Source organism: Strigops habroptila, chromosome 5 (assembly GCF_004027225.2).
Source record: "Strigops habroptila isolate Jane chromosome 5, bStrHab1.2.pri, whole genome shotgun sequence".
Classification (NCBI taxonomy): Eukaryota; Metazoa; Chordata; class Aves; order Psittaciformes; family Psittacidae; genus Strigops; species Strigops habroptila.
Window position 1 is genome coordinate 8,032,711 of NC_044281.2, and position 14,792 is coordinate 8,047,502.

The 14,792-nt window shown below is 37.4% G+C and overlaps 1 protein-coding gene across 2 annotated transcripts in view; it reads right to left on the reverse strand.

Annotated features, from left to right (window-relative positions):
- The window catches only part of COL5A2 (collagen type V alpha 2 chain), a 112,205-nt gene that overhangs the window by 37,605 nt on the left and 59,808 nt on the right, over nt 1-14,792 (reverse strand). For both annotated transcript variants that reach the window (XM_030486162.1, XM_030486163.1), the window contains exons 3-12: nt 14,478-14,491; nt 13,036-13,068; nt 12,344-12,376; nt 11,679-11,732; nt 7,790-7,900; nt 5,984-6,061; nt 3,924-3,968; nt 3,390-3,443; nt 2,740-2,793; nt 1,207-1,260 (exon numbers count right to left, since the gene is read on the reverse strand). In XM_030486162.1, the coding sequence (XP_030342022.1) occupies nt 1,207-1,260; nt 2,740-2,793; nt 3,390-3,443; nt 3,924-3,968; nt 5,984-6,061; nt 7,790-7,900; nt 11,679-11,732; nt 12,344-12,376; nt 13,036-13,068; nt 14,478-14,491 (530 nt within the window). The remainder of the gene's footprint in view (nt 1-1,206; nt 1,261-2,739; nt 2,794-3,389; nt 3,444-3,923; nt 3,969-5,983; nt 6,062-7,789; nt 7,901-11,678; nt 11,733-12,343; nt 12,377-13,035; nt 13,069-14,477; nt 14,492-14,792) is intronic.

The window sequence follows — 14,792 nt, forward strand, 5'->3', positions numbered from 1 at the left end:
AATGTAGCCCACAAAAAGGATTTATTTGGCCTGTGCTCAGTTTACACAACCAGGGCAACCAATGATGAAGCACGCACATGGGACAAGTCACACAGCAAGAAGGCAAATTATGTACAAGGGGAACCAGCCATCGGGTACCTCTGTAGCAATCTACAAGCTTGTCCTTGATCAAGACATGGCAGATAAAATGTCAGGGTACCTAGTGGTATTCTCTACAATGTTATCCAACTGCAGCAAATCTTAATGAGATTTTGTGTGTACGTATGCAGTTGTAGTACTTCTTTCCTTCATGAGAAAGTCTTCTGACAGATGATTTTATTGAGCAAAACAGCTTGATCTGAACAGATCAGTACTCCACAGATTACATTTGCCTCAGGCAGCTTAAAAAACATTGTCTTTGATCCATAAAACTTAGGAGGAAAGTTTAAGAAACAACATTGCCTTGTTAAAAAAAATTGTTTCTCTCTCAAAGAGATCACACCTCCAGTTGGTAAAAAAAAACCTGCCATGCAGTCACTGGATGCTTGAAAATAAGGCAGCTTAAGAGATGATACATATCAGAAGACTTCAGTTCTGGAATTTCTGCATTCCCTTTCCAGCCACACTATAGCTCCCTTCCAGGTACAGAAACTTGACTGATGAGGGTAGAATACTTAATATGGGCCAAAATGATATATCTGTTTTCTTTCATTTCTAGAGTGAACCATGACAAGTATCCTTTGCAGTATAAGCGCATATTATTTGGAAATCCTTTATTCATATTTGCGTAGTGAAAATATATATAAAAATGTATATGCCTATGATACAATACCCTCTTCCCCTGCCCTCAGACTGACTCTTATGATAGTAAAGAGTGCCACCGCAGCCTGACATCATTTTAGATGCCTCTGAGCACTTCCTGCACATGATTGTGAATGACCATGTGAAATACTGGGAAATGGGAGTACAACTTGTCTGTACTATCATCTGGCTTATGCATATTTTATCAATGAAACAGTTGAAATGTGCACCTGCAAAAGGACTCTCAGGATTAACTCAAGGACCTCTGAATAACCTGTTTGGTTCCGAGCTATCACACTGATCTGGATTATTAGAGTAAGATAACACAAGTATTTCAGAAATTGAATGGCAGAGCTTTGCACTCATTAAGAGAGACAGTGATGATACAAGTATGATCATTTTGCTAAAATGTAAATAAGCTCTTACTGGAGATCCTGGAAATCCAGGCTCACCAGACTGTCCTGGTCTGCCAGGTTCACCCTAAGGAAAGAAAAAAAAGGAACATATGAAAATAGCAAATGTGAAATTAACTTCTTTTATCATTCTTCCATTCAAACAAATGAGGGCATTCACATCAGTATTATGTATCTTCTCTTTACTGTAACAATTTCGATGATAAAAATCAACTGCATACATCACTAACAATGTGCATTGGACACATTAACTTGAAATTGTTTTTAAGAAAGAATTGCAGGAACTGAAGACTGCGTCCAAAATGCATCTCAGTATCACAAGATGGCGCTGCAAGGTAGTTTTCCTGTGAATTAGTTGAAGCAACCTTTTGTCATCCTTACACAGAGTCAAATTACTTTAATTTTCCATAAAAACAGCAATCTAAAACTGCCTGCGTTGTAACATGTTACTTCTTCTGTTAAAATGTTTTAAAATGTGTATAATTTCATTTTAGATAGGTAACTATTTTCTGTGTGATGCAATAGAAAGGAAAATATGGTGGAACCAAGTAAGAATATTTTGAAGATTATTCAAAGTCCTCCAGAGTCACAACCAAACATTCCTTTACATGCATCAACCAGTACAAATACATCCAGGACTCTGGGCTGCAGCAATATGAAAGGCTTCAGAAAAATAGTTTCTGGACAGAGAGAAGGTAAAGTACTCCACAAATGCAATTAAAGAAACCCATACATACACTGGAAATGGAGAACGTTCTTAGAGAAATATCAAGATTTGGCTTCACTGCACTGAGAATTAACTGGTTCCAAAGATTCTTATAACTCCTTGTACAGTTTAATGGGAAAGTAGCTGTTACACAAGCTATGGCAATTTTTACTCTAAAATAATTGGCACCGGCAGTTTTCAACTGATTTCTAAGTTATAAATTACAATTCAGATGGATTTACTGTGCTTTGCAACCAAATAATATACATCTTACCAGTAAATTCTTAAGCTACTGTTGTGCAGTACAGACATACCTATACAACATGTATACTACCTACATTTTACATATATGTGTACAATCATGGATAGAGTAATAAAATAAGTTATGACTGTAATAAATCATTAAGAAGTTTAAAGAATGTAAACACTAAAATTTTATTGTCCAGTTCCAGGTATGTGTTATCATTACAGTTCTTCTAACTCATCATGCGATTCCAAAGAGACATCTCCAATTGCCCCCTCGTATCTGTGGTATATTATTATGCCTGATTTCAAGAAAGACATCTCAGTTGAAGAACTGGGTGAGGCAAGAAATAATAAAGAGACAGCGCTTAAGCCTTAGGTAAGACGGTGACATGTAAGGAAAACAAGGACTGTTTTGAAAAGGGGTGCTAAGATTTATAATTATGACACTGCACTTAATGAGGAGTATGATTACAAACAAAAGTAAAGAGGTAAAATTAGTTACAACAGGCGTATCTGCAGGTTAAACACTGTCTCAAAGATGCTAATATTTGTTTTATTAAAAATAAAACAAGATACAAAGAATAACAAACTTACATCTTCACCAGGTTTGCCTGGAGGTCCCTCTGGTCCACGGGAACCAACTGGACCCTAATAAATAAATAAATTTGTTGAGAAGTCAATTTAGCCCTCATTAAAATATTTATTTGCTCCATTTCAAAGTCTGGTTTTATAAAAACAGATGTAGAAAAAGGATAATTTTATGCCTAAGCACATTTGCTTTATTTTGTGGTGCTCTTTCTAGTCACTCTGCCCCTAAGAAACCTGCATTACACTATATAAAAATATAGGATGGATTCTTTAGGAGAAAAACAATACATTAAAAATCACAGTTGCTGTTATTCTAAAGCTCTGGCTCTTGCTTTTACTTTTGAATAATTTTATTACCTTCAAAAGCTAAATATTCTCATCCTTTGTGTGCTTTACACTACCAAGTAAAATTTTACTAGCGCTTAATCATCCTCAGGTCTGTGGTGGGAAAGTAACAACGTATATAATCATTATTACGCACATTCAAAACAATTCAAATTCACTGATTGAGGACAACGTGCTTTGAACACCACAACTCTTGACTGAAGTTACTCAATGGCTTCAGCTGAGAAAACACGGAAAAAAAAAAAAAAACCCTGTTCTGAAGTAAGGAGGTATAATATACTGTTTGCAATTCTATTGTAGAAGCGTCTTACCATAGGTCCTGGATCCCCAGGTTCACCAGGTGGGCCTGTGGGGCCAGCACCACCCTAAAATTAACCAAAGATTAATACAATTACAAATTCTAAAAAGTAAAAATATAAGGATATAAATTAAAAACTATGATGAGGACAATCACAGCTGATGGGACAGTCTGGATTCTAATTCAGAACCAGCTCACATTTCCAAACGAGTGAAAGTTGGATACTACAATCTCACAGGCTTTAGAAAAATCCTGTGCCATACACAAATCCAAGTGGCAATTTAACACCAGGCTAATAGCGTAAGCAGAACAGTCACCATTTTCATTGCTGGTCAATGTGTGTAGGGTTAAAACCTTGCAACAGGTCTAATATATGTTTCTTTTTGAGTTAATTTCTGTGTATAGAGTACCTCTAGAGCAGAGCTCTTGAGAGCAGCATGTTTATATTCGCCTCTGAAGATGGACACTGCCACAGAGATGAATACACACACCCACACCAGTTACTGTGTGCTTCGTCTTCATCTCTAACCTGAAGTGAAGTACTTACTTGTTTTCCTTGGAGACCTTGAGGACCTCTTGGACCCACTGGACCCTATATAAAACAAAACCTGTTAAACACTGGAGAACACCCTTCCCCAAGTAACATTCATCCTAAAAAGACAGCAAAATAGTCTGACAGTGGCCTCCAAGATAACATTTCTATGGTCAAATCCTCAGAAAGGCTTTTACTTTGGAGACTGATGTTATGAAATACAAAATTATATAGAATGCAAATCTTCAAACTCAAAAAGCCACAGGACTGTAAATTCATTAGCAGCTGAAAATATGAGCTTGCTTTCTTTCTGGAACCTCACAGTCTCTGGAATCAGTCAGAATAATCAGGTTGCCTGTATAGTTCCACTGAAAAAACTGTAATAACAGGACAGAGTTGGGGGGGAACAGCCTACCCTTGAAGGGAATCCCATTACTCAGATTAATCTCATAATGGAATCAATGACAAAATAAATGAATGCTGCTGTTCTGAGCCGTGAGCTGATAAGCAGCAACGGAAGGATGTATTTTCATGAAGCATACAAACCACCAAAACAGCTTCCAAACTCTTGTGGTTTGTTACATTAAATCCTGATTTCCCTGTAAAAAGTTTCATGAGATTTTTAGAAAAAAATCTCATGCTTAATTGTGACTTGTAACGCAAGGTAAACATAATCTTGTCTGAAAGTAATCTTCTTTTTTCTAGAAATACAAAATCATCTATAGCAGACAATATCTTGCATTCTGACAAGGGCTCAAGATTTATTTTTTTTCACACACAATTCATTATTTTTTACTAACTTTTACAAAGCAAATGTAGAAGAGTCAGTAAGGTCTTTTAGAAATTCTAATCAACATTAAAACCAAAACAAAATACAATGGTTCAGCTGTCAGTTACTCAGTTTACAACTAAAGGAAAATAGGATATCACAGAACATGATGAATCAACACGAAGACAGTGAGTGCCAAGAGTCCTAGGTAGATTAATATTAAAATGAGTCGTATTTGAGAATTACAAAAGAAGAGGCCATATGAGAAACACAAGGTCTTGACATGGATTGAGTGAAAGGATTAAGCAAAACAGTGGAGGGCAGCAAAGTAAGTAGGACAGCCTTGTGGAACAAACCACTGCATGTGCACACAGCAAATTCACTGAAGAGAGACATTCATAAAAAAGGAGAGTTACTTGAAGAAATCACCACAAAAGTTAAGCAAAACATCAGATTATCTTTAGAACCTTTCAAATTGTATTGAAAGTGAGTTTGAAGGTTACTAGTGGGGACTTGGAGGAATAAGATTCAGATACATGAACTCATGGACAGTGCAATCACTAAAGGATGGTTTCATTATGAATGAATGTCAAAAATAACAGCAAAAAGGGAAACAATGTTTTCAAGATATCACAATGTGATAAATGTAGGGAAAAGAGATAATGTTCAAATACAACACAACGTTCTAGCAGAGCCAGCTTATGGTGGTGAAACAGCTTTCACAGATGGCAAAAAAATTCAGTGTTACCGTTAAATCTCCAGTCTACTAAAATGAAGAGGATATCTGAGCAGTGAAAGATGCCAATTGTAAAACTGGACCAAATAGAGAACTAAAATATCTGTCTTAAAACAATAAAGCAGAACTTTCAGTTAAGCATGGGTTTCAGAAATACTTTTTTAAGTTACTACCAAAGATAACTATCTTTGATATCACTATGGGAAAAGAAGCCTTCCCAGTCACATATTTGTTTATTCTGCCCTGTGTTATAGCTGACACTTTCCAGTTACTCTGCAGCGACTCAAGATATGAGAAAATCAGGAGCTGGTTTTTTTTCTGTACCTTAATGTTAGTAGCTGCTATGCTGCAGGAGAGAAGGAAGACAACAAGTAGGCTAGAGGTGGAAAAAAAAGTGCTTTCGTTTAACAGAATACGTTTTTCACTTTAGTCCAGGTACTGTGCAAAGCTGCACTACAATACACTGTTCTAGAGGCATAGGAAGTTGAAGAGGATTGATTCCTCTTAGGGTTTTTGCATATGCACTCCACTTCCACCCGGTCCTATAGTACAGGGCTAATCTGGTCTTACCACTGCACCAGGCATCAGTCCCATCTGACTGCCAAGTCCAGATTTCTCATCCAGTCCTGCCATCTGAGCTGAAAATGGCTGAAAACAATAAGATGGATGATTTTAGCTGTCATTCATTTTGATAGTTCGTAAGGCAAAAATCCATGTAACCATATCTTCATTATTTACATTGGCTTTGCAGCCAACTAAACAAACAAAATAAATTCTAAACTAAACAACTAAATTCTTGTTTTAATCACTAAAAGTTGTATTTCCTATCAGTCTGAGGTGGTTTAAGGCTTCAAAGACCAGTTGAATGCATCATATCGCCTGCTCATTATTCTGACTCTATCTCCACTTTAATATTAAACAAATGGGAAAATTGCCCAAAAAGAGGAAAGCCTCCCATGGAATCAATGAGATTTCTTTCACCACCTTCAAACTTAAATTACACCTTAATTTCACCTGCAATATTCTTTCATGTCTTCTAAGTCTTTCTTTTGTTTTCAATTGCTGCGCTTCAAGTTCAGAAATATTTTAAGGTAAATGGAAATGTAGCTGATTTTATGATTGCAGATTATAATTTTTAAGCATGTTGCCCTTATTCAGCAAAGCTGAAGGCACTGCTGTTCATGCCAATTCACAGAGCCAAATGAGTTAAAGCAGGGAGAACCGCCAGTGCCCTCCTCCTTCTGTAAGCACATAGTTGAAATCAACAGTTTTATTTTGCTTCATTCCGAGCCAGATCTTCACTCATGGCAGGCTGAGAAGGAGGAACAGCAAATGCGCATTCAAGTCTTTTATGAGTCAGGGTTTGTTTCACACCAGATTGGTCCCCAAACACATTTTCCACAAGGCTGGAAACTGCCTAACTTCAGAGACTGGAATACAAACCAAAAATGTCTTATATCTCTGGCCACACCTATTCTTTCATATTTTCTGTGGAAATCTATAATGGATGGTGATCTAACACCCATCCCTGGTGCTTCTGTGATTCTAAGGGATTCTTCTGTGCTGAAGATACTTACTTGGGCTGATCTGATGGATTCAGTTTGGAAATGTGGTTCACTCAAGAAATGCTGCCTAAACTTGCAAGCCACTGGACTAACATGAATATTTCAGGTTATTGCCAATACAACTCCACTGTTTTCAGTAACTGCAGGAACGACTGGTAAATAGTAACAGCTATCTTCCAAAGAGCAGTAAACATGTAAATTAATATATACTTGATGAATTCAAACATGTATTTCATTATCAATCATCATTAGTGTTCCATAGAATTGAGAAAGTGGGGGGAAGGAGTCCTGCAGAACATCTTGTCCGTATCTAGGGCTAGTTAGCACTGCTTTTCACAATTATTTACCTTACTTAATCTTCTCAGTGTTGGTCTGAACAATTCCAGCAAGAAGTATACTTAGCCACATTTTAATTTTTCTCATTAATTTTTCTGTCATTTATAATTAATCTTATTTTTTTTCTTTTCTGTATTCCTAATTTGGTACACCAGTTTCCCGGTGCTATTGCCCAGAACCATTGGGTTTAAGTCAGGTGGAACTAACAGAACCCTACTAAGGGTTTTAGATTTGGGCACCCTGGCTTTTCTAGATGCTAAAACCCATTGCAAAAGGTGTATCCCTTTCAAGGTTTCTCACATTCACTTGTACCAATTTTTGGCAGAACTGCACTGCCACTAGCTGCTGTCCCTCTTGACCGGGAGACAGGAACTGTGTTCCATGTTCACTGAAGAAAAGAGAAGTTACTTTTTCTATCATGTGGGTCTGGCCTAACACTCACTTCACTTTCTGCTAAAGCAAGTGTAACACTTACCCTGCTTATTCCATCTGGTCCTGGGTGGGTAGGATGCCCTGGAGGACCAGGGTCACCAGGCTGGCCAGGGATACCGGGTTCGCCATCAATCCCTTGGGGACCACGAGGACCCTAGAAAGAAAATCAGAAATGCCAACAGTGTGCAAGGGTATTCATTAAAATCACTGTAACTGGCAAACCATTGTCTCGTTTGTGATAAATCTGTATTTCTACAGAAAGATGTTCAAACAAACACAATCCCTCAAGACCTGTTCCTATCTTCAGATCAAAAGCACCAGCTAAAATTAGTCACGAATCCCACACACAAGTAATTTCTATCACAGGCGTTTTAGGCAACTCAGGCTTCCTACCATTCCCTACTAGAGTATATATTATTGCTGAAAAACTATTTGGCTTTGCACATAGACATCATGAATTTACTTCCAAAAGACATACAGTTCAGATCAGCGTACATACATACACATTAAGGAAACTCCAGCTTTTCAAAGCCTCCTGACACCATGAGTGGTTTAGACAGCTCATACTATTGCTGAGTTCTCAACACAGTTACGCTGCCAAAAATGCAGAGTTAAGTCCCTAAGTGTTGATGTTATCTCTGGCTAGTATTTGCAGAATGGGCTAGGAAGCCATACCATTGCTCCCCACTTTTGATCCCTCAACAGCATTTATCTTATCTTGTATCAAAACTAAAATTAAATATGGAAGCAACTAATAAACAATATACACAGGGCCCATAAAGATATCCTTCAATCATAAATACTTTAAAGTGCTTGTCACTACTGCTTTCTTCATTAGAATAACATGCTTGACTGTGGTGAGGAAAAATTTTATACTGTATAACAAGGTCTTCTATTTTAAGGATCCTTAAAGGATCTTTGAAAGCACAACTTTGAAAAAACAACTTTGAAAGCCTGTTTCAGTGAGTCATCTTTACAAACACAGAATCAGACAGATTGCTTGTATTTCCATGTGATGAGACTTGTGTTTCCTTACAGTCTGTGACACATTTCATGGAGTTTATGTCTGAACTAATACTGTTTGAATTAGGACGGTTCACATGTTAAAGAAAAAGCTCTCTCTTGGGAAAGGGCTACACTGAGACAGCACTGGCAAGAGGAGACCTGAAAACTCCCAGCGAATCAACTAATTCTCTGTCTATCTTTATGGTCTGAAACTCCTCTAAGCCTAGCAATCAGGCGAAAAATCTGTTTCTTATCATACATACATGTACACACACACTCCCCTACTCACAGAATGAGTTGTAAATAGATGGTATTCTGAAACAAGTTAGAAGATTCGTGCATGTTGGATGGAAAAAGAAGGTTCTAGCAGAAAACTTTATTATTTAATATTTCTATCATAAACAGAAGTACACACTGCCAAACCTAAAAGTGCATACTGTCCAAAGGAGGAAAAGAATGAGTTATCTTCTTTCGTTAGCTCTCAAAATAAAAAGAAAACAAAACTAAGCATTAGAGGAAAACACGCAAGAGCCTATAAAGAATTAAGCAAGCTTCCACACAACAACTACTGATTTTCAATATCCAAACCATGGCACCTTAACAAATCTGATACAGAAAAAGGTCTTTCTTTTGTTTCTTTTTAGAAAAGTACCTGCTTTTTAGTCACAAAAATCAACCTGCTTCAAGAGCAACACTGCAATCCCCCACATCAGAAACAAAAAGTCACCATGTTTGTATTTGTAGGTGGCAACTAAGCAATGGTATATAACCAATGGTTTCTAGCAAAATCATGATTATACCTTTATTTATTTTACCTTATTTATCTATGTATTTATATATTAAAAAAGCCTTTTCATTCTCTTTCACCACCTCAAGGTCAGCAAGTGTAAAAACGAAAAATAAAAGGGAAAAAATGCTCACACAGGCCACGAGGTGGCACAGTTTAAACACGCAATTCACTCATTCTGGCCCATTGCTGCTGCTGCTCAGGAAACTATTACAGGTTTTGCCCATAATGGAATAAAAGGAAATGCAGATCATGGTAGAACACTCTCAACCTACTGTCTATTTTAACTGTTACATCAATTACAATCGAGTGTAAACTCATATTGAAACAGAATATATCAATGGTTCTGAAGATGCTCAAGCTTATTTTCTGTCTTTAAAAGATCATTTGTAAACACCTAAAATACTGTCATGCTCCAAATGCATTTTGCAAATGCAAACATGCTATTCCCTAGCTGTTTCTCTCTCACTGTTACACTAGCAAAGAATTTTAAGTAAAAAACATGCTAACACCCCTGATTTCATTTTACATCCAAGGGTCCTGCTTTTCTAAAAGGCGGGGACCCATAGCAAGGTAGAGTTCCTGCTCACTAGTCAGTAGGAGCTCATTTAAAGAACAAACAAATAAACAAAAATATCCAAAGAAACAAACACACACTTTGGAAATGTGCTTAGTGGTTTTGTAACAGCACCAGTCAGTAATGAATTTAGCCAGATTAATTTTATAAAGGGTGTGTGTACAAGGTTACCTGCTCCACAAGGGATTTTAAACAAGTTGCAAACAATGTGCAGAGAGGGTTTTTATAATGTAACTGCAGGTGTGAGATAACATTTTTTTCCCACCAATAAAAATACAAAATCCTGCACTAACAGTCACTATGTATCGAAAAGCAGGGTCCTCTGGTCTCGGACCTACACTCTGACGTGCACACAGCTGACCAGAACCTTTGACATAACATTTTCAGAGGAGTTGACAGGTTCCTAACCCCTTGCTATTCCTTGAAAGTGGCATAATAACCTATATCAAAGGAACTCAAAACTGCTCACAGCCTTTTGGTATTTTAGGTGCTTCCACTCACCACTCTATAGAGACATACAAGGGATGCATGGCACAGAATCAGAAATTACTTAGCATCTCATTGGTAATACTGCGCATTGCGAGAGCACTTCAGACGTCTCTACAAACACAGTCAAGATTCCTCTGTGTACCACAAGACTTCGCAATTACTCCCAGAATTCTTTTAACATCTTGATAGTTATTCATCAGAGAAACATCTTATGGTGATCTAGAGAGCTGCAGTGGCTTGGCGTCCATCTCAAAGAGGCTACACACTTACTCCACTGCTTTAGAAGTGTCATTACCATCTATGGACAACAGGCACACACTGGAGGAACAGTACAAAGAAGTCACTTTTAGGCCTATGCCTAAACTCAGTATTGGCTTGCTCTCTTCTGAGGGATAGGAAAATATCCACATAGAAATTACAATCACACAGCTCTTAAAAAACTGCTTTTTGCAGCACTGAAGCTCTTTGACCTAGCTTTTTCAACAGGAATGTGTCGTCTTTGGTATTTTCAGCACTCCCTTTTGGCCTTTCTGTGGTTCTCCACATGCGGACAGTGAAATTCCCTTCTGAAGTCTTTATTTCCACTGAGCAATCTTGATTATATTATTCACCAGCATACCAACATACATAGTCACAAATTAACTCCTGCTAACTTCCTGAGCTTTGCCTTTACTCTGAGCCACACAGCTCACGCTGCTTCTGATGCACAGTAGTAACCACCAGCAAGTCAGCAAGTTCTTGAACAGGAGAACATGATGTTCTAGTTTTATTCTTTTTTTCTTTTTTTTTTTTTTTTAATCCTGAAGAAAGCCACACTCTCAGACATTACTTTGGGAAAGTTTGTTGGGGAAGTACAGCTTTTAGTGGAAATATTGCTAAAACTCTGTCAACTGTCTCAGAACAGTCAGGTTTCAATCCACCCAGGGAATAGGGAAATAGAAATGTTTTTCTGTCTGTTACCTAATTCTTGGAAAATATGAGGAACGTTCTGGTAACTCTGGAAGACATGGAGACTGTTTAAAGCCATCTAACCTTTTGAGGTTACTCCAGTACTTGATTTCTGAGATAACTTACAGGTCTTCCCTTTGGTCCTCGTTCTCCTCGTGGTCCTTGTGAGCCTGGAGGTCCCTAGAAGAAAGATTAGAAATAGTAAGTACCTTTTAAGCTAGCTAATGATTAATAAATCTCTGAAAATATGAAATGCAATGCTTATTCAAAAATTAATTTGTGGGTTTGGTTTTTTTTTCACATCATCATGAAGAAAACAACTACAATCACCAAATATTCAGTATTTATTCTCTATTGCCTGCAGGGAGTAGAACCAGATCTACAAAATGCTTTCATCTCTCATGCATTCCACAGGTTAATTTAGCAAAGGATTTCTGTGTGCTGGAAGCTCTTAACATGGAGATGTAAAAGTCTGAGACATCCTTTCTGCTAGCCCAAAACTGCTCTCTGAGAATGCTGCATCTCCTTCTACTCCTGCTAGATCCCTGCCAGAGAAGCATTCCCCAGTATCAACCTCACACAAAAGTCCTCAGACATGCATGTATGAAAAGCACATGCCCATTCACTTAGGGCATGGGCTGACCTGAGACTAGTAAAACATCTCACAATCTTCTTGCCTCCTCAAGTCCAGAATGGAAGAGTCCTCCTTCACATCATCCCCACAATACAAAACAGAAATGGCAGAAGATGGAAAATGCCATCATCGGAGAAACAGGACAGAAAATACTCACGGCTGGTCCCGGGCGGCCTCGTATCCCTGAAACCTAAAAAAGGCAATATAAATCAAAGTTACCACACAACATTATGGCTGTATTTGTCATGACTACCCTACAGAAAATCAGTTATTGAAAAGTAAATAGCAAGAGAGAAAATTAAAGAACCAGTGAAGCTGTAAGGCTTTCTTTGGGGGAAAAAAATCAATAATTAAGTTCCACTGGTTATCTCTTTCCATTTTGGAGTCCTTTGATAAGCAATATGAGCAAAATCTTGGAAGTATCACTGTTATTCTAAAAAAGATTAAATAAAAGTGTATTACAATGATTTCATCTCAAGTTATTGATTCTTTTGTCTGTCTTCATGCTAGAAAGGTGTAATAAAGACAGAAAGCAATAATTTATATTACCATCATCTTCCTCAAGTGTCTCTACACTTCCTAAATACTAATTTACCATTGTACATCCACAAAATTCTAACTATATAAGTAAAGATTATGACAGATTTAACTCAGTAAGATTTCTTCCCCATAATACAACTGACAGGGATTGCTAACATTAAATATGTGAAATGGCAAAAATAATACAATTCCTTTCATTCCTAGGCTGTAAATTTTTGTTGCATTTCCTTAATTACTGCAATTCTGCTTTAAAGCAATAAAATACACACTTATAGGGTGTGCTGATAAATGAAGAAAAAATGGACTTACAGGTGGCACTATTCCAGGTTCCCCTTTTTGTCCCTGTAAGAAACAGATGCAAAAATGTCAGATGGCAGAAAACAAGTAAAATTAACAGTACCAGTTTTACCAGTACCATCCCTGTGACTGTGTCAAATGCTAAGAATTCTGTAAGGATACAATTGAGACTAAATTAAAGTACCTGTGATTGCTAAGCCATACGATTTTTTTAATGACTATGGACACTGATTAAATGAAGGCTATAAATTAACAGACTTTCTCTTAACTATGTAACATACTGGATGAGAGAAGAGTCAAACTAAAGAAAAATACCATTATATTTAAGTACTGAAAACATGCTCTAGTTCTGGTTATTGGATGATTTGATTCATATGAAATGCAGAGTGCAGAGCAGCATTCAGATTCCATTTCTTCAAGGTATTCAATTCAAATTCATATAATTAAATCTATGGACATAAAACCCTGCATATCCATCTATAGCATAGAGACAGAATACAATACGATAGCACATAGCTTCAGAGTGAAGGACATGGCATTTGCCAGCTGACTTTTCTTTGAGCTGAATGTGTTGACAACAATTACGTGTTACATAAAATAACTAGGTTTATACTTATTGGTGGTAACTGTTTTATTAAGGGAAAAAAAAAAAAAAGAGGACTTTGTAACAATAAAAAATTTCCTGCCTTGTTTACCAATGAATAATAAGCTGGTTACAGTCCATTTGTTTCCATTACCTACCTCTGCATAGAAAGCTACTCAGTTGTAGTGACTATATATACTTGATCACCTAAAAATTATTTCAATTATTTCTTGTAGTTGCTTACTATCTTAGAATCTCATTTATCAGAATGTATCTTAATTTCTTGTGTAAGAATAGATCTGCTATTTAATTGCATACTATGAGAAATGCTGCCCACACAACCATGGCTTTGTGCAAGAATGCATTGCCTCAGTGCTACCTACTGCACGCTGGGCAGCCAAGTCTCAGCAAAAATACCCAGTTTGGCTTCTAATGACCTACTTCTAATGACCCACCGCTAGAGGTGAAACAATCAAACCACTCAAAGTGGAATTCATTTGATGCAAACAGCTGGGATTTTCACCCAGAGGATTCTCTATATTTAGACCAGGATTTTTGCCTGCATCCCAGCATTTTTTCCCTGTTGACTGCAATCAAAGAATCACAGAATACCAGGTTGGAAGGGACCTCAAGGATCATCTGGTCCAGCCTTTCTTTGAAAAAACACAGTCTACACAAGATGGCCCAGCACCCTGCCCACTTGAACCTTAAAAGTATCCAACGCTGGGGAACCTAATCTCCCTAACCATCAAAGCTGACCAAGAGGAAAGAATTAGTTGTTTTTAACAGAGCCTATATTTAAATTCTGCACTCCAAGGAGATTCTTTTAACAGTTGCAATACAGTTAAAAAACAAAAAAACCAAATCTTACCTTTCTTCCTCTACCTATTAAAAAGGACAAGGAAAGAAAAGAGAAGGAGATTAATGTTTTTATTCTGACACGTTAAGAGTCGAGTGAAGGTGTTGCAGCTAGGGCCATCCCTGATCTTGGATGCACAGAACATGGTGAATCGCCTAGCAGGAGCTAGGGAAGTTCCCAGAGACATGCGTGCTGTACTCCCTTGTTCAGCTGTGACGAACAAGAACAGTTTGCAGTGGTGTCTCGGTCTTCTTCATGATCGTACAGAATAAGAAAAAGCACTTTAGGAAAGCAGAATATCTTATAGGGAATTATCAGAAGCTGACC